At 36.6% G+C, this 25932-nt stretch overlaps 1 protein-coding gene across 1 annotated transcript in view; it reads left to right on the forward strand.

Moving 5' to 3' along the window:
* The window catches only part of kif17 (kinesin family member 17), a 304613-nt gene that overhangs the window by 8799 nt on the left and 269882 nt on the right, over positions 1-25932 (forward strand). Inside the window, exons 7-12 of the mRNA XM_088938025.1 lie at positions 875-1037; positions 1538-1638; positions 2494-2609; positions 3533-3761; positions 4821-5079; positions 5853-5944. Coding sequence (XP_088794151.1) covers positions 875-1037; positions 1538-1638; positions 2494-2609; positions 3533-3761; positions 4821-5079; positions 5853-5944 — 960 coding nt within the window. The remainder of the gene's footprint in view (positions 1-874; positions 1038-1537; positions 1639-2493; positions 2610-3532; positions 3762-4820; positions 5080-5852; positions 5945-25932) is intronic.

Below are 25932 nucleotides of genomic sequence, written 5' to 3' on the forward strand. Positions count from 1 at the left end.
TGACTTTGGCAGGCAGGTCGTTCCACCACTGGGGTGCACAGAGAACAGGTGGGCTAGGGCCCTTGCCTTGCATTGCTAATCAGCCTGAAGCAGATCTCAGTGTCCTAGTGGGGGCCTGACAGTTGTCTGGAGTCATGCTGGTGATGTCTTCTTGGAATCCCATATTCTAACACTAAGGTTTTGAGTCAGGTTCCAGGAATGTCGTTCTGTAATTAATTCCTCCTCTGTAAATCTCCAGCTTTGCTCCAATCTCTCGTCAGCAGAGTGAAGAGCAATGTGCTGCTGCAGAGTGCTGTTGTGGAGGGGATTCGCTGAAGCTACGTTTATAGCCAGCAGCTGCATCACTCTGCAGTTCATAACTGGCAACCCCCTGCAGCTAAGCATGGGAGACCTCCTGGGAAAACTAAGGATGCTGCTGGAAGAGGTGTTAGTGGAACCAGTAGGGGGCGCTCACCCTGTGGTCTGTGTAGGTCCAGTATAGTGATGGGGACACTATACTATTAAAAAGGCGCTGTCCTCCAAATGAGACATTACACTGAGTTTCTGACTCTCAGTGGTCATTAAAAATCCCTGCGTATTTCTCAAAAACAGCAGGTTTGTTACCCCAGTGTCCGGGCTGGATTACCTTCCTGGTCTTTACCATGGCTTCATCACTCTGTTCTCCTCCCCTCTGAGAGCTGGTGTGTGGGGAGCGTACTGGTGCACTTTGGCTGCTGTGGCATCATCCAAGTGGAGGCTGCACACTGATAATGGAGAAGGGGAGTCCCCATTACCTGTAAATAACTCTTTCAGTAGATTGTCCAGAAAAGTGCTGTGCAAGTGTAAGGAATTATCTGCATTTTTTTAAACTGAGTCTCTGCATTTGTGTGGGCAGGAGTATGAGGAGAAGCTGGCGAGGCTGCAGGCGGAATACGATGCGGAGCAGGAGTCGAAGGCCAAGCTACAGGAGGATATTGCTGCACTTCGCACCTCCTACGAAGCCAAACTGTCCAGCCTGGGTAGACAGACACTAAGCACAGGCAGAGCCTCCAGTACAGGTAAGACAACCGCCCTGTGACTGCAGAGCCTTAGAAGCCGATGTCCAAAATCCTGATGATAGCTCTGAACGGGGTTAGTTTCATTCTTCTTCCATAATTTGAATGCCTAATATCAATTTAGGACAATATTTTGTAATTGTTCTACTTATTTGCATGGTTTTGTATATGCAGTACTTAATAGGGAAAAATGCTACAGTACATCATGTTTTCAGACCAGTTTAAGAATCCAATTCATGAAAGCAGACCTTGCAGTTCCCTGTGTTTATTATGCTTGCTGAGTTTGTTGCCTGTCACCTTTTAGGAAACTCCTGGAACTACATGTATTGCAAAGCCTTAGACATTGAAAGTGAATGACACTTTTAAAAGGTAAAAAGTTTGATCTGCTATGATAAGCACAACTGAGAGCAGTGTATATGCACAACTCAGACACAGTGGTCTTCAGGTCTGCACTGCAAACTTACAGAAGAGACAGAAGAGGTTCTGCTTGTGTCTTGCTGTAGGGGTCCCTTGCACTGTGGTAGAGGCTGCTGATGAGGATCTGTCTCGACCCGGCACTGCTGCCCCCCAGGACGTCACCGGAGTGGAACAGTCCCTGGCCAAGGTAGAATGGTTCCCTCATCATCTGCTGTGAAGGTTCTGAATGATAGGGAGACCCCTATAGTGGAACCAAGATGTTTCTGATTTAAATATACTGTATGTTTGTTTTTTTTAGTTTGAATTCTGTTTGCAGTTTGCAACAGCAGGACAGCTTTATAGACTTTACAGCCTTACATACAGTAACACATTTTATCTGTTTTGATCAGCGAAAATATTTGCCAGAGGTTTAGGTTTACTCTACTGAAGTTCAAAGGATCTTATTTTTTTCCAGAATATTGCAAAAAATCTTTATTTCACACAAAAACAAATGTATGTTCTATCTTTGAATATTATATATATATAGAGAGAGTATTAAAAGAATTATGCTATGCCTGTGTTTTTTAGAAAAAAAGTATGAGGATTTTGAATATTGATTCCAATGTTTTTGCCATCACACTGATAAATTTCTTGTTCTTGACTGACCTTGATACACTTGATACATTCGATTTACGCTGACTGCCACATAAGCACTCATGAACTCACGTACAAATTGTATTGCCAGCCAGTGACTTTCACAATAGAGCCCCTGTTGATTAACCTTGTTGATAATAAACGTTAATCAGCATCATGAGCTGATTCATGTCATGTCTGTTCAATAAAATGTCAGTGTAGCTACAACAAAAAAGGTTTTGTCATTTTCCGTATAATAACTTTGAGAATTTGGTAAAGTTATAAGCTCTACGTTTCTTTTGATGCTCATTATATGTAAGCCTCCTGATTTTTTGGCAATAACTTGTGGCATAATCTTTAGCCAAGTAGTTGAGTACATGGCCTGATTCTGCCTTGTTGACTGTACTGACATCATGCCTGTCTTTTCCAGGTGCATGTGAGCCAGCCCCAGGTGTCCCCGCACACTGCCACTGGGGGAGAGGAGCAGACCGAGGTGCCCCCCAGCGCCACACCAGGACCCCTGGACCAGAAACACGCATTGGAGAGGTAAAGAGATCAACTGGACATTTGTAATGAAATCAGAAGTTTGTGTGGGGTTCTAGAGTGCCTGGAGAGCTTTAGTATCTAGAATTACTCACTGATCACTCCCTTTCATTGGCCCTTTGTCCCTAATATGATATTGTTGTTGAAAGTGGTTTTAGAATAGATATTTGTTTCCTTTCTTTCTAGATGTGTAGTATTCATGGGGAGTAAGTGTCAAAGTAGTACATTTGGAAGTGTATGATGGTACACATGGTGATGTGCTGTAAGCTGGCTGTAGTGTTTAAAGAAAGTGCATTGCCACTGAAGGCATAATAATAATAATTGCTTACACTTATATAGCACTTTTCTGGACATTCCATTGAAAGCGCTTTACAGGTAATGGGGAATCCCCTCTATCATCACCAATGTGTAGCCATAGTGCGCCAGAACGCTCACCACACATCAGCTCTTAGTGGGGAGGAGAGCAGAGTAATGAAGCCAATTCAATGGGAAATTTGGCCAGGACGCCAGAGTTACATTCCTACTCTTTTCCTGAAACGCCCTGGGATTATTATGACCACAGAGAGTCAGGACCTCGGTTTTACGTCTCATCCGAAGGACGTTTATAGTGTCCCCGTCACTATACTGGGGCATTAGGACCCACACAGGCAGCAGGGTGGGCGCCCCCTGCTGGCCCCACTAACACCTCTTCCAGCAGCAACCTTAGTTTTTCCCAGGAGGCCTCCCATCCAGGTACTGACCAGGCTCACACCTGCTGAGCTTCAGTGGGCTGCCAGCTGTGAACTGCAGGGTGATATGGCTGCTGGCTGGCATGGTTGTGGGGAGTGTTATACACGGTAGCGGGAGGGCGCGCGGCTCGTGAGCCAGGGCGCGCGGCTCGTGAGCCAGGGCGAGCGGGTTGAGAAGGGGGCGCTGTGTCCCGCCAGGCTGCAGCAGCTGGAGCAGGAGTTCGTCGGGGGAGAGCAGGCGCGCAACGAGGAGCTGCGGCAGCGGCACAGGCAGAGGCAGCGCCTGGCGGACCAGCGGAAGAGGCAGCTGGTGGAGGCGCTGGGCGAGAACGGCGAGGAGGGCGAGAGCGTGCTGCTCCAGGTCTATGACTCCATCCAGGAGGAGGTGCATGCCAAGAGCAGGCTGCTGGAAAACTCACAGAAGAAGGTCAGACCTCTGGATCGATGCTGTCTTGCTCCCTTTTTTTGCTTTTACTATTCTATGTGCTCTAGTTATTGTTCACTGTGCCACTAAGCAAAGTCTTTTAAATTAATAATTGTATTTGTATATCCCTTTTTGATCCCAAAGGATCTAAAATCACATTACGTATATGAAGGGATCCAGTTCATTCACTAATTAATTTAATGAGGATCTCATCCAGCTGTTATTGACTTTAATACCATGGCTGGGTAGCTTGTTCCAGTCTTCTACAACCTTTACCGAAAATAACATTCCCCGTTCTTCATTTAAAATACTCTTACTGTTGGTCTCTGTTTGTTTCCTTTGCTTTGCATTTTGCTGTAGACTGTGAAGACGCCCAATAGGGTTGACTTCTGTCACCTGCATCTGAGAATTTCTATACTTGAATTAGTCATCTTTTCTGTTCAAGACTAAAAAGATTTTAATTATTTTAGAACATTCCTTTGAGCCCTTTGTTACTGTTCACTGGACAGATTCCAGAGCAGCAATATTTTTTGTATTGTGGTGGCAAAAACGGAACAAAAAAAGCAAACAAAATTAAGTATTACTTTGTAAAGTTCTTACATTGTACATTTTTAAGAAAACATATCTTATTTAAATTCTGCACTCTTAACTATTCATCATAGAATAGTTTGCCTTTTTCTAAATTGGTAAATTGGTAAAAATACTCTGTTGGGCCCCTGAGCAAGGCCCTTAACCCCAGCTACTCCAGGGGCGCCGTATAAATGGTTGACCCTGCGCTCTGACCCCAAGGTTCTCTCCCTGTCTGTGTGTCTCATGGAGAGCAAGTTATGGTATGCAAAAAGACAAATTCATAAAACAAGAAATTGTATATGGTCAATAAAGTGATCTTATCTTATCTAAACTACTGCACCACTATGCTGCCCTAACAATTTATTCACTACTGGTAATTTCATAGAACATTAACAATTTCATTCAGACCCCCTGTATAAGAATCAGAATGATTCATTTCTGCGTAATGCTGAAATGGGGATTTTAACCTTACTTTTGACTCTTTCTGTCCAGCTGAAGGCTGCGCGGATCGAGATCCAGGACCTGCAGTCCGAGTTTGAGCTGGAGCGCATCGACTACCTGGCTACCATCCGCCGGCTGGAGCGCGAGGCTCAGCTCCTGCAGCAGATCCTGGAGCGCGTGCAGCCGCTCATCCGTCGCGACTGCAACTATAGCAATGTGGACCGCCTGCGTCGAGAGGCTGTCTGGGATGAGGACAGCGCCACCTGGAGGCTGCCAGAGGTGGTGGTACAGAAAACGTCCCTGCCTGCAGGTGAGGTGGTAGGGAATCAGAGTGCTGGCCGGACTCACCCACTACTACAAAATAGCCTCTGATGTCATTTTGTTTTTATTGAGTAATATGTACAATACTGTATGTGTTTAATAGCCTGGTTTTATTTTCCATTCTTCCAACAAACACGGAAGACAGGTCTGTCTGCCTGAAATGAAGTTTTTTATTTATGTCTTGTCAAGTCTAAACACATGACTTGCATTTCTAAAAACAATTCACCGTCAAACATTATGCAGAACCATGCTGCTCTTACAAAGCTAAAATAGTTTACAGTATGCATTACATATATTAAAAATAAGAAACTATGAAACATTAATTCTCCTGAGACATTCCATGTTCAGTGATGAATTATTAATAAGACAGTGATTGTTACAGTCATGCAGTATCTGTTACAAAATATGAATTCTCTAGAACAAATCGCAGTTCAATCCAGTAAAAGTACTGTTTATTTCTCACACCCACATTAGAATAAGATGATTGCTGTTGCTTGTGGCACAGCAGGTATTTACAGTAAGTTGTCTTGGCTGTAGAACTCTGGGTTCTGCTGTAGTCAGGGTTTTCACTTGCAGAACCCAGCCATGACCAAAACTACCCTCCCGTCTGCTCCGTTGTGTCATACTGATACCACCTTCACTTCTCTGCTACAATCTTAAAGCTACGTCATACTGTACTACCCTTTTATTTAAATGATACCTTGAGTGGGTCCAGACTTTTCAGGAGGTGTGTGGAACAGCCTTGCCTTTCATCTCTTCCAGCAGTACCCCCTCTGAGTTCAGGCAACATGGGCAATCAGGGTCGGCTCTCAGGGCGGAGGAACTCATCGGCAGAGAATGGAGAGTCGCTTCTGGTGAGTGTGAGCGCACCGTTCTCTTCCACAGAGGTGGACACCTGAAGAGCATACCGGCAATAAAAAGTGAGAGTTTACACACATCTAGCCCATTGCTCTGAGGATCTCCTCCCATCGTTTCTCGAAAGAAAACGCTGTATCACCTTCACAAGCTTGTCCATCCCTCCCACAATCCTTAACGTACTGAAGTGCCTCCTGTTCTCCGTGTTAAATGCACACAATAGGATCACAGTTTTCTTTCAAGTTGGATTGATTGGAAATTCTGAGAAATAAAACAAAAGAACAAATATGTGTGATGAAAAAGATGCATTACCACGAAAGTGAACCTTTTTAATGAACCATGGGGATATAAAAGGGTGTCAGATGAAAGGGGACCATTTACCCCATCTTACTTGGTTCATTGATTTTAGGAATCCACGGTTTAAATAGCTTTCAACCATTTGTCTGGATTGGGTTTAGGGTTGGGGTTTTTTTCTGCATTTCAATCCAGACAAAACTATGTTTTATTATTATATGCCCACACTACTACTTTAAATGTTTCTGAGTGATCTAGAGTCATTTAGGTAAGATTTTTAGCACAGTGTTTTGATGCCGGGATTTTAAAACTTTTTCTATAAGTACCCGAGCTAGGGTTAGGGTTAGGGTTTAAACACTCCTGGACATGTTTTGATGCATTTTCTGTGCTTTCGGATGCATTTAAATTGCAGGAAAGGTGTTGTTTTGTTGTTTCCTCAACAAATAAATTTTGCCCAATTTTGCAGTTTTTGCTAAGCCATGTACCTGTCAATCAAGAATGGTCAAATATCAAAAGTTTGCAAACACACTTGCTGCATGATAATCTCACTTATTTTTGCATTTCAGTCTATTACAAATGATGTTTTGGGGTAAGCTTTAGTGGCAATTGTAATCCGAACCTCTACGTGGAACAATACATGCTTATTTTATACTTTATTTCTGATGCAGGTTACAAAAAGAAGAAATAGTGGAAATTTAAAACAGATTCACATTAGATACATTTATTATACGCCAACACTGCTAGATTAAATATTTCTGAGTGATCTGGAGTCAATTGGGTAACATTTTTAGCACAGTGTTTTGATGCCGGGATTTTGAAACTTTTTCTATAAGTACCCGAGCTAGGGTTAGGGTTAGGGTTTAAACACTCCTGGACATGTTTTGATGCATTTTCTGTGCTTTCGGATGCATTTAAATTGCAGGAAATGTGTTGTTTTGTTATTTCCTCAACAAATAAATTTTGCCCAATTTTGCAGTTTTTGCTAAGCCATGTACCTGTCAATCAAAAATGGTCAAATATCAAAAGTTTGCAAACACACTTTCTGCATGATAATCTGACTTATTTTTGCATTTCAGTCTATTACAAATGATGTTTTGGGGTAAGCTTTAGTGGCAATTGTAATCCGAACCTGTACATGGAACAATACATGCTTATTTTTTACTTTATTTCTGATGCAGGTTACAAAAAGAAGAAATAGTGGAAATTTAAAACAGATTCATAGTTAGATACATTTATTATACATGAACACTGCTGAATTAACTATTTCTGAGTGATCTGGAGTCATTTGGGTAACATTTTTAGCATAGTGTTTTGATGCTGGGATTTTGAAACTTTTTCTATAAGTACCCGAGCTAGGGTTAGGGTTAGGGTTTAAACACTCCTGGACATGTTTTGATGCATTTTCTGTGCTTTCGGATGCATTTAAATTGCAGGAACGGTGTTGTTTTGTTGTTTCCTCAACAAATAAATTTTGCCCAATTTTGCAGTTTTTGCTAAGCCATGTACCTGTCAATCAAGAATGGTCAAATATCAAAAGTTTGCAAACACACTTTCTGCATGATAATCTCACTTATTTTTGCATTTCAGTCTATTACAAATGATGTTTTGGGGTAAGCTTTAGTGGCAATTGTAATCCGAACCTGTACGTGGAACAATACATGCTTATTTTATACTTTATTTCTGATGCAGGTTACAAAAAGAAGAAATAGTGGAAATTTAAAACAGATTCACATTAGATACATTTATTATACGCCAACACTGCTAGATTAAATATTTCTGAGTGATCTGGAGTCAATTGGGTAACATTTTTAGCACAGTGTTTTGATGCCGGGATTTTGAAACTTTTTCTATAAGTACCCGAGCTAGGGTTAGGGTTAGGGTTTAAACACTCCTGGACATGTTTTGATGCATTTTCTGTGCTTTCGGATGCATTTAAATTGCAGGAAAGGTGTTGTTTTGTTATTTCCTCAACAAATAAATTTTGCCCAATTTTGCAGTTTTTGCTAAGCCATGTACCTGTCAATCAAGAATGGTCAAAATTCAAAAGTTTGCAAACACACTTTCTGCATGATAATCTCACTTATTTTTGCATTTCAGTCTATTACAAATGATGTTTTGGTGGAAGCTTTAGTGGCAATTTTAATCCGAACCTGTACATGGAACAATACATGCTTATTTTTTACTTTATTTCTGATGCAGGTTACAAAAAGAAGAAATAGTGGAAATTTAAAACAGATTCACATTAGATACATTTATTATACGCCAACACTGCTAGATTAAATATTTCTGAGTGATCTGGAGTCAATTGGGTAAGATTTTTAGCACAGTGTTTTGATGCCGGGATTTTGAAACTTTTTCTATAAGTACCCGAGCTAGGGTTAGGGTTAGGGTTTAAACACTCCTGGACATGTTTTGATGCATTTTCTGTGCTTTCGGATGCATTTAAACTGCAGGAACGGTGTTGTTTTGTTGTTTCCTCAACAAATAAATTTTGCCCAATTTTGCAGTTTTTGCTAAGCCATGTACCTGTCAATCAAGAATGGTCAAAAATCAAAAGTTTGCAAACACACTTTCTGCATGATAATCTCACTTATTTTTGCATTTCAGTCTATTACAAATGATGTTTTGGTGGAAGCTTTAGTGGCAATTGTAATCCGAACCTGTACATGGAACAATACATGCTTATTTTTTACTTTATTTCTGATGCAGGTTACAAAAAGAAGAAATAGTGGAAATTTAAAACAGATTCACATTAGATACATTTATTATACGCCAACACTGCTAGATTAAATATTTCTGAGTGATCTGGAGTCAATTGGGTAAGATTTTTAGCACAGTGTTTTGATGCCGGGAATTTGAAACTTTTTCTATAAGTACCCGAGCTAGGGTTAGGGTTAGGGTTTAAACACTCCTGGACATGTTTTGATGCATTTTCTGTGCTTTTGGATGCATTTAAATTGCAGGAAAGGTGTTGTTTTGTTGTTTCCTCAACAAATAAATTTTGCCCAGTTTTGCAGTTTTTGCTAAGCCATGTACCTGTCAATCAAAAATGGTCAAATATCAAAAGTTTGCAAACACACTTTCTGCATGATAATCTCACTTATTTTTGCATTTCAGTCTATTACAAATGATGTTTTGGGGTAAGCTTTAGTGGCAATTGTAATCCGAACCTGTACGTGGAACAATACATGCTTATTTTATACTTTATTTCTGATGCAGGTTACAAAAAGAAGAAATAGTGGAAATTTAAAACAGATTCACATTAGATACATTTATTATACGCCAACACTGCTAGATTAAATATTTCTGAGTGATCTGGAGTCAATTGGGTAAGATTTTTAGCACAGTGTTTTGATGCCGGGAATTTGAAACTTTTTCTATAAGTACCCGAGCTAGGGTTAGGGTTAGGGTTTAAACACTCCTGGACATGTTTTGATGCATTTTCTGTGATTTCGGATGCATTTAAATTGCAGGAAAGGTGTTGTTTTGTTGTTTCCTCAACAAATAAATTTTGCCCAATTTTGCAGTTTTTGCTAAGCCATGTACCTGTCAATCAAGAATGGTCAAATATCAAAAGTTTGCAAACACACTTTCTGCATGATAATCTCACTTATTTTTGCATTTCAGTCTATTACAAAAGATGTTTTGGGGTAAGCTTTAGTGGCAATTGTAATCCGAACCTGTACGTGGAACAATACATGCTTATTTTATACTTTATTTCTGATGCAGGTTACAAAAAGAAGAAATAGTGGAAATTTAAAACAGATTCACATTAGATACATTTATTATACGCCAACACTGCTAGATTAAATATTTCTGAGTGATCTGGAGTCAATTGGGTAAGATTTTTAGCACAGTGTTTTGATGCCGGGATTTTGAAACTTTTTCTATAAGTACCCGAGCTAGGGTTAGGGTTAGGGTTTAAACACTCCTGGACATGTTTTGATGCATTTTCTGTGCTTTCAGATGCATTTAAATTGCAGGAAAGGTGTTGTTTTGTTATTTCCTCAACAAATAAATTTTGCCCAATTTTGCAGTTTTTGCTAAGCCATGTACCTGTCAATCAAAAATGGTCAAATATCAAAAGTTTGCAAACACACTTTCTGCATGATATTCTCACTTATTTTTGCATTTCAGTCTATAACAAATGATGTTTTGGGGTAAGCTTTAGTGGCAATTGTAATCCGAACCTGTACGTGGAACAATACATGCTTATTTTATACTTTATTTCTGATGCAGGTTACAAAAAGAAGAAATAGTGGAAATTTAAAACAGATTCACATTAGATACATTTATTATACGCCAACACTGCTAGATTAAATATTTCTGAGTGATCTGGAGTCAATTGGGTAAGATTTTTAGCACAGTGTTTTGATGCCGGGATTTTGAAACTTTTTCTATAAGTACCCGAGCTAGGGTTAGGGTTAGGGTTTAAACACTCCTGGACATGTTTTGATGCATTTTCTGTGCTTTTGGATGCATTTAAATTGCAGGAAAGGTGTTGTTTTGTTGTTTCCTCAACAAATAAATTTTGCCCAATTTTGCAGTTTTTGCTAAGCCATGTACCTGTCAATCAAAAATGGTCAAATATCAAAAGTTTGCAAACACACTTTCTGCATGATAATCTCACTTATTTTTGCATTTCAGTCTATTACAAATGATGTTTTGGGGTAAGCTTTAGTGGCAATTGTAATCCGAACCTGTACGTGGAACAATACATGCTTATTTTATACTTTATTTCTGATGCAGGTTACAAAAAGAAGAAATAGTGGAAATTTAAAACAGATTCACATTAGATACATTTATTATACGCCAACACTGCTAGATTAAATATTTCTGAGTGATCTGGAGTCAATTGGGTAAGATTTTTAGCACAGTGTTTTGATGCCGGGATTTTGAAACTTTTTCTATAAGTACCCGAGCTAGGGTTAGGGTTAGGGTTTAAACACTCCTGGACATGTTTTGATGCATTTTCTGTGCTTTCAGATGCATTTAAATTGCAGGAAAGGTGTTGTTTTGTTATTTCCTCAACAAATAAATTTTGCCCAATTTTGCAGTTTTTGCTAAGCCATGTACCTGTCAATCAAAAATGGTCAAATATCAAAAGTTTGCAAACACACTTTCTGCATGATATTCTCACTTTTTTTTGCATTTCAGTCTATAACAAATGATGTTTTGGGGTAAGCTTTAGTGGCAATTGTAATCCGAACCTGTACGTGGAACAATACATGCTTATTTTATACTTTATTTCTGATGCAGGTTACAAAAAGAAGAAATAGTGGAAATTTAAAACAGATTCACATTAGATACATTTATTATACGCCAACACTGCTAGATTAAATATTTCTGAGTGATCTGGAGTCAATTGGGTAAGATTTTTAGCACAGTGTTTTGATGCCGGGATTTTGAAACTTTTTCTATAAGTACCCGAGCTAGGGTTAGGGTTAGGGTTTAAACACTCCTGGACATGTTTTGATGCATTTTCTGTGCTTTTGGATGCATTTAAATTGCAGGAAAGGTGTTGTTTTGTTGTTTCCTCAACAAATAAATTTTGCCCAATTTTGCAGTTTTTGCTAAGCCATGTACCTGTCAATCAAAAATGGTCAAATATCAAAAGTTTGCAAACACACTTTCTGCATGATAATCTCACTTATTTTTGCATTTCAGTCTATTACAAATGATGTTTTGGGGTAAGCTTTAGTGGCAATTGTAATCCGAACCTGTACGTGGAACAATACATGCTTATTTTATACTTTATTTCTGATGCAGGTTACAAAAAGAAGAAATAGTGGAAATTTAAAACAGATTCACATTAGATACATTTATTATACGCCAACACTGCTAGATTAAATATTTCTGAGTGATCTGGAGTCAATTGGGTAAGATTTTTAGCACAGTGTTTTGATGCCGGGAATTTGAAACTTTTTCTATAAGTACCCGAGCTAGGGTTAGGGTTAGGGTTTAAACACTCCTGGACATGTTTTGATGCATTTTCTGTGCTTTTGGATGCATTTAAATTGCAGGAAAGGTGTTGTTTTGTTGTTTCCTCAACAAATAAATTTTGCCCAGTTTTGCAGTTTTTGCTAAGCCATGTACCTGTCAATCAAAAATGGTCAAATATCAAAAGTTTGCAAACACACTTTCTGCATGATAATCTCACTTATTTTTGCATTTCAGTCTATTACAAATGATGTTTTGGGGTAAGCTTTAGTGGCAATTGTAATCCGAACCTGTACGTGGAACAATACATGCTTATTTTATACTTTATTTCTGATGCAGGTTACAAAAAGAAGAAATAGTGGAAATTTAAAACAGATTCACATTAGATACATTTATTATACGCCAACACTGCTAGATTAAATATTTCTGAGTGATCTGGAGTCAATTGGGTAAGATTTTTAGCACAGTGTTTTGATGCCGGGAATTTGAAACTTTTTCTATAAGTACCCGAGCTAGGGTTAGGGTTAGGGTTTAAACACTCCTGGACATGTTTTGATGCATTTTCTGTGATTTCGGATGCATTTAAATTGCAGGAAAGGTGTTGTTTTGTTGTTTCCTCAACAAATAAATTTTGCCCAATTTTGCAGTTTTTGCTAAGCCATGTACCTGTCAATCAAGAATGGTCAAATATCAAAAGTTTGCAAACACACTTTCTGCATGATAATCTCACTTATTTTTGCATTTCAGTCTATTACAAAAGATGTTTTGGGGTAAGCTTTAGTGGCAATTGTAATCCGAACCTGTACGTGGAACAATACATGCTTATTTTATACTTTATTTCTGATGCAGGTTACAAAAAGAAGAAATAGTGGAAATTTAAAACAGATTCACATTAGATACATTTATTATACGCCAACACTGCTAGATTAAATATTTCTGAGTGATCTGGAGTCAATTGGGTAAGATTTTTAGCACAGTGTTTTGATGCCGGGATTTTGAAACTTTTTCTATAAGTACCCGAGCTAGGGTTAGGGTTAGGGTTTAAACACTCCTGGACATTTTTTGATGCATTTTCTGTGCTTTCAGATGCATTTAAATTGCAGGAAAGGTGTTGTTTTGTTATTTCCTCAACAAATAAATTTTCCCCAATTTTGCAGTTTTTGCTAAGCCATGTACCTGTCAATCAAAAATGGTCAAATATCAAAAGTTTGCAAACACACTTTCTGCATGATATTCTCACTTATTTTTGCATTTCAGTCTATAACAAATGATGTTTTGGGGTAAGCTTTAGTGGCAATTGTAATCCGAACCTGTACGTGGAACAATACATGCTTATTTTATACTTTATTTCTGATGCAGGTTACAAAAAGAAGAAATAGTGGAAATTTAAAACAGATTCACATTAGATACATTTATTATACGCCAACACTGCTAGATTAAATATTTCTGAGTGATCTGGAGTCAATTGGGTAAGATTTTTAGCACAGTGTTTTGATGCCGGGATTTTGAAACTTTTTCTATAAGTACCCGAGCTAGGGTTAGGGTTAGGGTTTAAACACTCCTGGACATGTTTTGATGCATTTTCTGTGCTTTTGGATGCATTTAAATTGCAGGAAAGGTGTTGTTTTGTTGTTTCCTCAACAAATAAATTTTGCCCAATTTTGCAGTTTTTGCTAAGCCATGTACCTGTCAATCAAAAATGGTCAAATATCAAAAGTTTGCAAACACACTTTCTGCATGATAATCTCACTTATTTTTGCATTTCAGTCTATTACAAATGATGTTTTGGGGTAAGCTTTAGTGGCAATTGTAATCCGAACCTGTACGTGGAACAATACATGCTTATTTTATACTTTATTTCTGATGCAGGTTACAAAAAGAAGAAATAGTGGAAATTTAAAACAGATTCACATTAGATACATTTATTATACGCCAACACTGCTAGATTAAATATTTCTGAGTGATCTGGAGTCAATTGGGTAAGATTTTTAGCACAGTGTTCTGGTGCCGGGATTTTGAAACTTTTTCTATAAGTACCCGAGCTAGGGTTAGGGTTAGGGTTTAAACACTCCTGGACATGTTTTGATGCATTTTCTGTGCTTTCGGATGCATTTAAATTGCAGGAAAGGTGTTGTTTTGTTGTTTCCTCAACAAATAAATTTTGCCCAATTTTGCAGTTTTTGCTAAGCCATGTACCTGTCAATCAAGAATGGTCAAATATCAAAAGTTTGCAAACACACTTTCTGCATGATAATCTCACTTATTTTTGCATTTCAGTCTATTACAAAAGATGTTTTGGGGTAAGCTTTAGTGGCAATTGTAATCCGAACCTGTACGTGGAACAATACATGCTTATTTTATACTTTATTTCTGATGCAGGTTACAAAAAGAAGAAATAGTGGAAATTTAAAACAGATTCACATTAGATACATTTATTATACGCCAACACTGCTAGATTAAATATTTCTGAGTGATCTGGAGTCAATTGGGTAAGATTTTTAGCACAGTGTTTTGATGCCGGGATTTTGAAACTTTTTCTATAAGTACCCGAGCTAGGGTTAGGGTTAGGGTTTAAACACTCCTGGACATGTTTTGATGCATTTTCTGTGCCTTCAGATGCATTTAAATTGCAGGAAAGGTGTTGTTTTGTTATTTCCTCAACAAATAAATTTTGCCCAATTTTGCAGTTTTTGCTAAGCCATGTACCTGTCAATCAAAAATGGTCAAATATCAAAAGTTTGCAAACACACTTTCTGCATGATATTCTCACTTTTTTTTGCATTTCAGTCTATAACAAATGATGTTTTGGGGTAAGCTTTAGTGGCAATTGTAATCCGAACCTGTACGTGGAACAATACATGCTTATTTTATACTTTATTTCTGATGCAGGTTACAAAAAGAAGAAATAGTGGAAATTTAAAACAGATTCACATTAGATACATTTATTATACGCCAACACTGCTAGATTAAATATTTCTGAGTGATCTGGAGTCAATTGGGTAACATTTTTAGCACAGTGTTTTGATGCCGGGATTTTGAAACTTTTTCTATAAGTACCCGAGCTAGGGTTAGGGTTAGGGTTTAAACACTCCTGGACATGTTTTGATGCATTTTCTGTGCTTTTGGATGCATTTAAATTGCAGGAAAGGTGTTGTTTTGTTGTTTCCTCAACAAATAAATTTTGCCCAATTTTGCAGTTTTTGCTAAGCCATGTACCTGTCAATCAAAAATGGTCAAATATCAAAAGTTTGCAAACACACTTTCTGCATGATAATCTCACTTATTTTTGCATTTCAGTCTATTACAAATGATGTTTTGGGGTAAGCTTTAGTGGCAATTGTAATCCGAACCTGTACGTGGAACAATACATGCTTATTTTATACTTTATTTCTGATGCAGGTTACAAAAAGAAGAAATAGTGGAAATTTAAAACGGATTCACATTAGATACATTTATTATACGCCAACACTGCTAGATTAACTATTTCTGAGTGATCTGGAGTCAATTGGGTAAAATTTTTAGCACAGTGTTTTGATGCCGGGATTTTGAAACTTTTTCTATAAGTACCCGAGCTAGGGTTAGGGTTAGGGTTTAAACACTCCTGGACATGTTTTGATGCATTTTCTGTGCTTTTGGATGCATTTAAATTGCTGGAAAGGTGTTGTTTTGTTGTTTTCTCAACAGATAATTTTGGCCAATTTTGCAGTTTTTGCTAAGCCATGTACCTGTCAATCAAAAATGGTCAAATATCAAAAGTTTGCAAACACACTTTCTGCATGATAATCTCACTTATTTTTGCATTTCAGTCTATTACAAATGATGTTTTGGGGTAAGCTTTAGTGGCAATTGTAATCCGAACCTGTACGTGGAACAATACATGCTTATTTTATACTTTATTTCTGATGCAGGTTACAAAAAGAAGAAATAGTGGAAATTTAAAACAGATTCACATTAGATACATTTATTATACGCCAACACTGCTAGATTAAATATTTCTGAGTGATCTGGAGTCAATTGGGTAAGATTTTTAGCACAGTGTTTTGATGCCGGGATTTTGAAACTTTTTCTATAAGTACCCGAGCTAGGGTTAGGGTTAGGGTTTAAACACTCCTGGACATGTTTTGATGCATTTTCTGTGCTTTCAGATGCATTTAAATTGCAGGAAAGGTGTTGTTTTGTTATTTCCTCAACAAATAAATTTTGCCCAATTTTGCAGTTTTTGCTAAGCCATGTACCTGTCAATCAAAAATGGTCAAATATCAAAAGTTTGCAAACACACTTTCTGCATGATATTCTCACTTTTTTTTGCATTTCAGTCTATAACAAATGATGTTTTGGGGTAAGCTTTAGTGGCAATTGTAATCCGAACCTGTACGTGGAACAATACATGCTTATTTTATACTTTATTTCTGATGCAGGTTACAAAAAGAAGAAATAGTGGAAATTTAAAACAGATTCACATTAGATACATTTATTATACGCCAACACTGCTAGATTAAATATTTCTGAGTGATCTGGAGTCAATTGGGTAACATTTTTAGCACAGTGTTTTGATGCCGGGATTTTGAAACTTTTTCTATAAGTACCCGAGCTAGGGTTAGGGTTAGGGTTTAAACACTCCTGGACATGTTTTGATGCATTTTCTGTGCTTTTGGATGCATTTAAATTGCAGGAAAGGTGTTGTTTTGTTGTTTCCTCAACAAATAAATTTTGCCCAATTTTGCAGTTTTTGCTAAGCCATGTACCTGTCAATCAAAAATGGTCAAATATCAAAAGTTTGCAAACACACTTTCTGCATGATAATCTCACTTATTTTTGCATTTCAGTCTATTACAAATGATGTTTTGGGGTAAGCTTTAGTGGCAATTGTAATCCGAACCTGTACGTGGAACAATACATGCTTATTTTATACTTTATTTCTGATGCAGGTTACAAAAAGAAGAAATAGTGGAAATTTAAAACGGATTCACATTAGATACATTTATTATACGCCAACACTGCTAGATTAACTATTTCTGAGTGATCTGGAGTCAATTGGGTAAAATTTTTAGCACAGTGTTTTGATGCCGGGATTTTGAAACTTTTTCTATAAGTACCCGAGCTAGGGTTAGGGTTAGGGTTTAAACACTCCTGGACATGTTTTGATGCATTTTCTGTGCTTTTGGATGCATTTAAATTGCTGGAAAGGTGTTGTTTTGTTGTTTTCTCAACAGATAATTTTGGCCAATTTTGCAGTTTTTGCTAAGCCATGTACCTGTCAATCAAAAATGGTCAAATATCAAAAGTTTGCAAACACACTTTCTGCATGATAATCTCACTTATTTTTGCATTTCAGTCTATTACAAATGATGTTTTGGGGTAAGCTTTAGTGGCAATTGTAATCCGAACCTGTACGTGGAACAATACATGCTTATTTTATACTTTATTTCTGATGCAGGTTACAAAAAGAAGAAATAGTGGAAATTTAAAACAGATTCACATTAGATACATTTATTATACGCCAACACTGCTAGATTAAATATTTCTGAGTGATCTGGAGTCAATTGGGTAAGATTTTTAGCACAGTGTTTTGATGCCGGGATTTTGAAACTTTTTCTATAAGTACCCGAGCTAGGGTTAGGGTTAGGGTTTAAACACTCCTGGACATGTTTTGATGCATTTTCTGTGCTTTTGGATGCATTTAAATTGCAGGAAAGGTGTTGTTTTGTTGTTTCCTCAACAAATAAATTTTTCCCAATTTTGCAGTTTTTGCTAAGCCATGTACCTGTCAATCAAAAATGGTCAAATATCAAAAGTTTGCAAACACACTTTCTGCATGATAATCTCACTTATTTTTGCATTTCAGTCTATTACAAATGATGTTTTGGGGTAAGCTTTAGTGGCAATTGTAATCCGAACCTGTTCGTGAAACAATACATGCTTATTTTATACTTTATTTCTGATGCAGGTTACAAAAAGAAGAAATAGTGGAAATTTAAAACAGATTCACATTAGATACATTTATTATACGCCAACACTGCTAGATTAAATATTTCTGAGAGATCTGGAGTCAATTGGGTAACATTTTTAGCACAGTGTTTTGATGCCGGGATTTTGAAACTTTTTCTATAAGTACCCGAGCTAGGGTTAGGGTTAGGGTTTAAACACTCCCGGACATGTTTTGATGCATTTTCTGTGCTTTTGGATGCATTTAAATTGCAGGAAAGGTGTTGTTTTGTTGTTTCCTCAACAAATAAATTTTGCCCAATTTTGCAGTTTTTGCTAAGCCATGTACCTGTCAATCAAAAATGGTCAAATATCAAAAGTTTGCAAACACACTTTCTGCATGATAATCTCACTTATTTTTGCATTTCAGTCTATTACAAATGATGTTTTGGGGTAAGCTTTAGTGGCAATTGTAATCCGAACCTGTACGTGGAACAATACATGCTTATTTTATACTTTATTTCTGATGCAGGTTACAAAAAGAAGAAATAGTGGAAATTTAAAACAGATTCACATTAGATACATTTATTATACGCCAACACTGCTAGATTAAATATTTCTGAGTGATCTGGAGTCAATTGGGTAAGATTTTTAGCACAGTGTTTTGATGCCGGGATTTTGAAACTTTTTCTATAAGTACCCGAGCTAGGGTTAGGGTTAGGGTTTAAACACTCCCGGACATGTTTTGATGCATTTTCTGTGCTTTTGGATGCATTTAAATTGTAGGAAAGGTGTTGTTTTGTTGTTTCCTCAACAAATAAATTTTGCCCAGTTTTGCAGTTTTTGCTAAGCCATGTACCTGTCAATCAAAAATGGTCAAATATCAAAAGTTTGCAAACACACTTTCTGCATGATAATCTGACTTATTTTTGCATTTCAGTCTATTACAAATGATGTTTTGGGGTAAGCTTTAGTGGCAATTGTAATCCGAACCTGTACGTGGAACAATACATGCTTATTTTATACTTTATTTCTGATGCAGGTTACAAAAAGAAGAAATAGTGGAAATTTAAAACAGATTCACATTAGATACATTTATTATACGCCAACACTGCTAGATTAAATATTTCTGAGTGATCTGGAGTCAATTGGGTAACATTTTTAGCACAGTGTTTTGATGCCGGGAATTTGAAACTTTTTCTATAAGTACCCGAGCTAGGGTTAGGGTTAGGGTTTAAACACTCCTGGACATGTTTTGATGCATTTTCTGTGCTTTCGGATGCATTTAAATTGCAGGAAAGGTGTTGTTTTGTTATTTCCTCAACAAATAAATTTTGCCCAATTTTGCAGTTTTTGCTAAGCCATGTACCTGTCAATCAAAAATGGTCAAATATCAAAAGTTTGCAAACACACTTTCTGCATGATAATCTCACTTATTTTTGCATTTCAGTCTATTACAAATGATGTTTTGGGGTAAGCTTTAGTGGCAATTGTAATCCGAACCTGTACGTGGAACAATACATGCTTATTTTATACTTTATTTCTGATGCAGGTTACAAAAAGAAGAAATAGTGGAAATTTAAAACAGATTCACATTAGATACATTTATTATACGCCAACACTGCTAGATTAAATATTTCTGAGTGATCTGGAGTCAATTGGGTAAGATTTTTAGCACAGTGTTTTGATGCCGGGATTTTGAAACTTTTTCTATAAGTACCCGAGCTAGGGTTAGGGTTAGGGTTTAAACACTCCTGGACATGTTTTGATGCATTTTCTGTGCTTTTGGATGCATTTAAATTGCAGGAAAGGTGTTGTTTTGTTATTTCCTCAACAAATAAATTTTGCCCAATTTTGCAGTTTTTGCTAAGCCATGTACCTGTCAATCAAAAATGGTCAAATATCAAAAGTTTGCAAACACACTTTCTGCATGATAATCTCACTTATTTTTGCATTTCAGTCTATTACAAATGATGTTTTGGGGTAAGCTTTAGTGGCAATTGTAATCCGAACCTGTACGTGGAACAATACATGCTTATTTTATACTTTATTTCTGATGCAGGTTACAAAAAGAAGAAATAGTGGAAATTTAAAACAGATTCACATTAGATACATTTATTATACGCCAACACTGCTAGATTAAATATTTCTGAGTGATCTGGAGTCAATTGGGTAAGATTTTTAGCACAGTGTTTTGATGCCGGGATTTTGAAACTTTTTCTATAAGTACCCGAGCTAGGGTTAGGGTTAGGGTTTAAACACTCCCGGACATGTTTTGATGCATTTTCTGTGCTTTTGGATGCATTTAAATTGTAGGAAAGGTGTTGTTTTGTTGTTTCCTCAACAAATACATTTTGCCCAGTTTTGCAGTTTTTGCTAAGCCATGTACCTGTCAATCAAAAATGGTCAAATATCAAAAGTTTGCAAACACACTTTCTGCATGATAATCTGACTTATTTTTGCATTTCAGTCTATTACAAATGATGTTTTGGGGTAAGCTTTAGTGGCAATTGTAATCCGAACCTGTACGTGGAACAATACATGCTTATTTTATACTTTATTTCTGATGCAGGTTACAAAAAGAAGAAATAGTGGAAATTTAAAACAGATTCACATTAGATACATTTATTATACGCCAACACTGCTAGATTAAATATTTCTGAGTGATCTGGAGTCAATTGGGTAACATTTTTAGCACAGTGTTTTGATGCCGGGAATTTGAAACTTTTTCTATAAGTACCCGAGCTAGGGTTAGGGTTAGGGTTTAAACACTCCTGGACATGTTTTGATGCATTTTCTGTGCTTTCGGATGCATTTAAATTGCAGGAAAGGTGTTGTTTTGTTATTTCCTCAACAAATAAATTTTGCCCAATTTTGCAGTTTTTGCTAAGCCATGTACCTGTCAATCAAAAATGGTCAAATATCAAAAGTTTGCAAACACACTTTCTGCATGATAATCTCACTTATTTTTGGATTTCAGTCTATTACAAATGATGTTTTGGGGTAAGCTTTAGTGGCAATTGTAATCCGAACCTGTACGTGGAACAATACATGCTTATTTTATACTTTATTTCTGATGCAGGTTACAAAAAGAAGAAATAGTGGAAATTTAAAACAGATTCACATTAGATACATTTATTATACGCCAACACTGCTAGATTAAATATTTCTGAGTGATCTGGAGTCAATTGGTTAAGATTTTTAGCACAGTGTTTTGATGCCGGGATTTTGAAACTTTTTCTATAAGTACCCGAGCTAGGGTTAGGGTTAGGGTTTAAACACTCCTGGACATGTTTTGATGCATATTCTGTGCTTTTGGATGCATTTAAATTGCAGGAAAGGTGTTGTTTTGTTGTTTCCTCAACAAATAAATTTTGCCCAATTTTGCAGTTTTTACTAAGCCATGTACCTGTCAATAAAAAATGGTCAAATATCAAAAGTTTGCAAACACACTTTCTGCATGATATTCTCACTTATTTTTGCATTTCAGTCTATAACAAATGATGTTTTGGGGTAAGCTTTAGTGGCAATTGTTATCCGAACCTGTACGTGGAACAATACATGCTTATTTTATACTTTATTTCTGATGCAGGTTACAAAAAGAAGAAATAGTGGAAATTTAAAACAGATTCACATTAGATACATTTATTATACGCCAACACTGCTAGATTAAATATTTCTGAGTGATCTGGAGTCAATTGGGTAAGATTTTTAGCACAGTGTTTTGATGCCGGGATTTTGAAACTTTTTCTATAAGTACCCGAGCTAGGGTTAGGGTTAGGGTTTAAACACTCCCGGACATGTTTTAATGCATTTTCTGTGCTTTCGGATGCATTTAAATTGCAGGAAAGGTGTTGTTTTGTTGTTTCCTCAACAAATAAATTTTGCCCAATTTTGCAGTTTTTGCTAAGCCATGTACCTGTCAATCAAAAATGGTCAAATATCAAAAGTTTGCAAACACACTTTCTGCATGATAATCTCACTTATTTTTGCATTTCAGTCTATTTAAAATGATGTTTTGGGGTAAGCTTTAGTGGCAATTGTAATCCGAACCTGTACGTGGAACAATACATGCTTATTTTATTCTTTATTTCTGATGCAGGTTACAAAAAGAAGAAATAGTGGAAATTTAAAACAGATTCACATTAGATACATTTATTATACGCCAACACTGCTAGATTAAGTATTTCTGAGTGATCTGGAGTCAATTGGGTAAGATTTTTAGCACAGTGTTTTGATGCCGGGATTTTGAAACTTTTTCTATAAGTACCCGAGCTAGGGTTAGGGTTAGGGTTTAAACACTCCTGGACATGTTTTGATGCATTTTCTGTGCTTTTGGATGCATTTAAATTGCAGGAAAGGTGTTGTTTTGTTGTTTCCTCAACAAATAAATTTTGCCCAGTTTTGCAGTTTTTGCTAAGCCATGTACCTGTCAATCAAGAATGGTCAAATATCAAAAGTTTGCAAACACACTTTCTGCATGATAATCTCACTTATTTTTGCATTTCAGTCTATTACAAATGATGTTTTGGGGTAAGCTTTAGTGGCAATTGTAATCCGAACCTGTACGTGGAACAATACATGCTTATTTTATACTTTATTTCTGATGCAGGTTACAAAAAGAAGAAATAGTGGAAATTTAAAACAGATTCACATTAGATACATTTATTATACGCCAACACTGCTAGATTAAATATTTCTGAGTGATCTGGAGTCAATTGGGTAAGATTTTTAGCACAGTGTTTTGATGCCGGGAATTTGAAACTTTTTCTATAAGTACCCGAGCTAGGGTTAGGGTTAGGGTTTAAACACTCCTGGACATGTTTTGATGCATTTTCTGTGCTTTCGGATGCATTTAAATTGCAGGAAAGGTGTTGTTTTGTTGTTTCCTCAACAAATAAATTTTGCCCAATTTTGCAGTTTTTGCTAAGCCATGTACCTGTCAATCAAGAATGGTCAAATATCAAAAGTTTGCAAACACACTTTCTGCATGATAATCTCACTTATTTTTGCATTTCAGTCTATTACAAAAGATGTTTTGGGGTAAGCTTTAGTGGCAATTGTAATCCGAACCTGTACGTGGAACAATACATGCTTATTTTATACTTTATTTCTGATGCAGGTTACAAAAAGAAGAAATAGTGGAAATTTAAAACAGATTCACATTAGATACATTTATTATACGCCAACACTGCTAGATTAAATATTTCTGAGTGATCTGGAGTCAATTGGGTAAGATTTTTAGCACAGTGTTTTGATGCCGGGATTTTGAAACTTTTTCTATAAGTACCCGAGCTAGGGTTAGGGTTAGGGTTTAAACACTCCCGGACATGTTTTGATGCATTTTCTGTGCTTTTGGATGCATTTAAATTGTAGGAAAGGTGTTGTTTTGTTGTTTCCTCAACAAATAAATTTTGCCCAGTTTTGCAGTTTTTGCTAAGCCATGTACCTGTCAATCAAAAATGGTCAAATATCAAAAGTTTGCAAACACACTTTCTGCATGATAATCTGACTTATTTTTGCATTTCAGTCTATTACAAATGATGTTTTGGGGTAAGCTTTAGTGGCAATTGTAATCCGAACCTGTACGTGGAACAATACATGCTTATTTTATACTTTATTTCTGATGCAGGTTACAAAAAGAAGAAATAGTGGAAATTTAAAACAGATTCACATTAGATACATTTATTATACGCCAACACTGCTAGATTAAATATTTCTGAGTGATCTGGAGTCAATTGGGTAACATTTTTAGCACAGTGTTTTGATGCCGGGAATTTGAAACTTTTTCTATAAGTACCCGAGCTAGGGTTAGGGTTAGGGTTTAAACACTCCTGGACATGTTTTGATGCATTTTCTGTGCTTTCGGATGCATTTAAATTGCAGGAAAGGTGTTGTTTTGTTATTTCCTCAACAAATAAATTTTGCCCAATTTTGCAGTTTTTGCTAAGCCATGTACCTGTCAATCAAAAATGGTCAAATATCAAAAGTTTGCAAACACACTTTCTGCATGATAATCTCACTTATTTTTGCATTTCAGTCTATTACAAATGATGTTTTGGGGTAAGCTTTAGTGGCAATTGTAATCCGAACCTGTACGTGGAACAATACATGCTTATTTTATACTTTATTTCTGATGCAGGTTACAAAAAGAAGAAATAGTGGAAATTTAAAACAGATTCACATTAGATACATTTATTATACGCCAACACTGCTAGATTAAATATTTCTGAGTGATCTGGAGTCAATTGGGTAAGATTTTTAGCACAGTGTTTTGATGCCGGGATTTTGAAACTTTTTCTATAAGTACCCGAGCTAGGGTTAGGGTTAGGGTTTAAACACTCCTGGACATGTTTTGATGCATTTTCTGTGCTTTTGGATGCATTTAAATTGCAGGAAAGGTGTTGTTTTGTTGTTTCCTCAACAAATAAATTTTGCCCAATTTTGCAGTTTTTGCTAAGCCATGTACCTGTCAATCAAAAATGGTCAAATATCAAAAGTTTGCAAACACACTTTCTGCATGATAATCTCACTTATTTTTGCATTTCAGTCTATTACAAATGATGTTTTGGGGTAAGCTTTAGTGGCAATTGTAATCCGAACCTGTACGTGGAACAATACATGCTTATTTTATACTTTATTTCTGATGCAGGTTACAAAAAGAAGAAATAGTGGAAATTTAAAACAGATTCACATTAGATACATTTATTATACGCCAACACTGCTAGATTAAATATTTCTGAGTGATCTGGAGTCAATTGGGTAAGATTTTTAGCACAGTGTTTTGATGCCGGGATTTTGAAACTTTTTCTATAAGTACCCGAGCTAGGGTTAGGGTTAGGGTTTAAACACTCCCGGACATGTTTTGATGCATTTTCTGTGCTTTTGGATGCATTTAAATTGTAGGAAAGGTGTTGTTTTGTTGTTTCCTCAACAAATACATTTTGCCCAGTTTTGCAGTTTTTGCTAAGCCATGTACCTGTCAATCAAAAATGGTCAAATATCAAAAGTTTGCAAACACACTTTCTGCATGATAATCTGACTTATTTTTGCATTTCAGTCTATTACAAATGATGTTTTGGGGTAAGCTTTAGTGGCAATTGTAATCCGAACCTGTACGTGGAACAATACATGCTTATTTTATACTTTATTTCTGATGCAGGTTACAAAAAGAAGAAATAGTGGAAATTTAAAACAGATTCACATTAGATACATTTATTATACGCCAACACTGCTAGATTAAATATTTCTGAGTGATCTGGAGTCAATTGGGTAACATTTTTAGCACAGTGTTTTGATGCCGGGAATTTGAAACTTTTTCTATAAGTACCCGAGCTAGGGTTAGGGTTAGGGTTTAAACACTCCTGGACATGTTTTGATGCATTTTCTGTGCTTTCGGATGCATGTAAATTGCAGGAAAGGTGTTGTTTTGTTATTTCCTCAACAAATAAATTTTGCCCAATTTTGCAGTTTTTGCTAAGCCATGTACCTGTCAATCAAAAATGGTCAAATATCAAAAGTTTGCAAACACACTTTCTGCATGATAATCTCACTTATTTTTGGATTTCAGTCTATTACAAATGATGTTTTGGGGTAAGCTTTAGTGGCAATTGTAATCCGAACCTGTACGTGGAACAATACATGCTTATTTTATACTTTATTTCTGATGCAGGTTACAAAAAGAAGAAATAGTGGAAATTTAAAACAGATTCACATTAGATACATTTATTATACGCCAACACTGCTAGATTAAATATTTCTGAGTGATCTGGAGTCAATTGGTTAAGATTTTTAGCACAGTGTTTTGATGCCGGGATTTTGAAACTTT

The sequence above is a fragment of the Atractosteus spatula genome, chromosome 20, assembly GCF_055471065.1.
Source record: "Atractosteus spatula isolate fAtrSpa1 chromosome 20, fAtrSpa1.hap1, whole genome shotgun sequence".
Lineage (NCBI taxonomy): Eukaryota > Metazoa > Chordata > Actinopteri > Semionotiformes > Lepisosteidae > Atractosteus > Atractosteus spatula.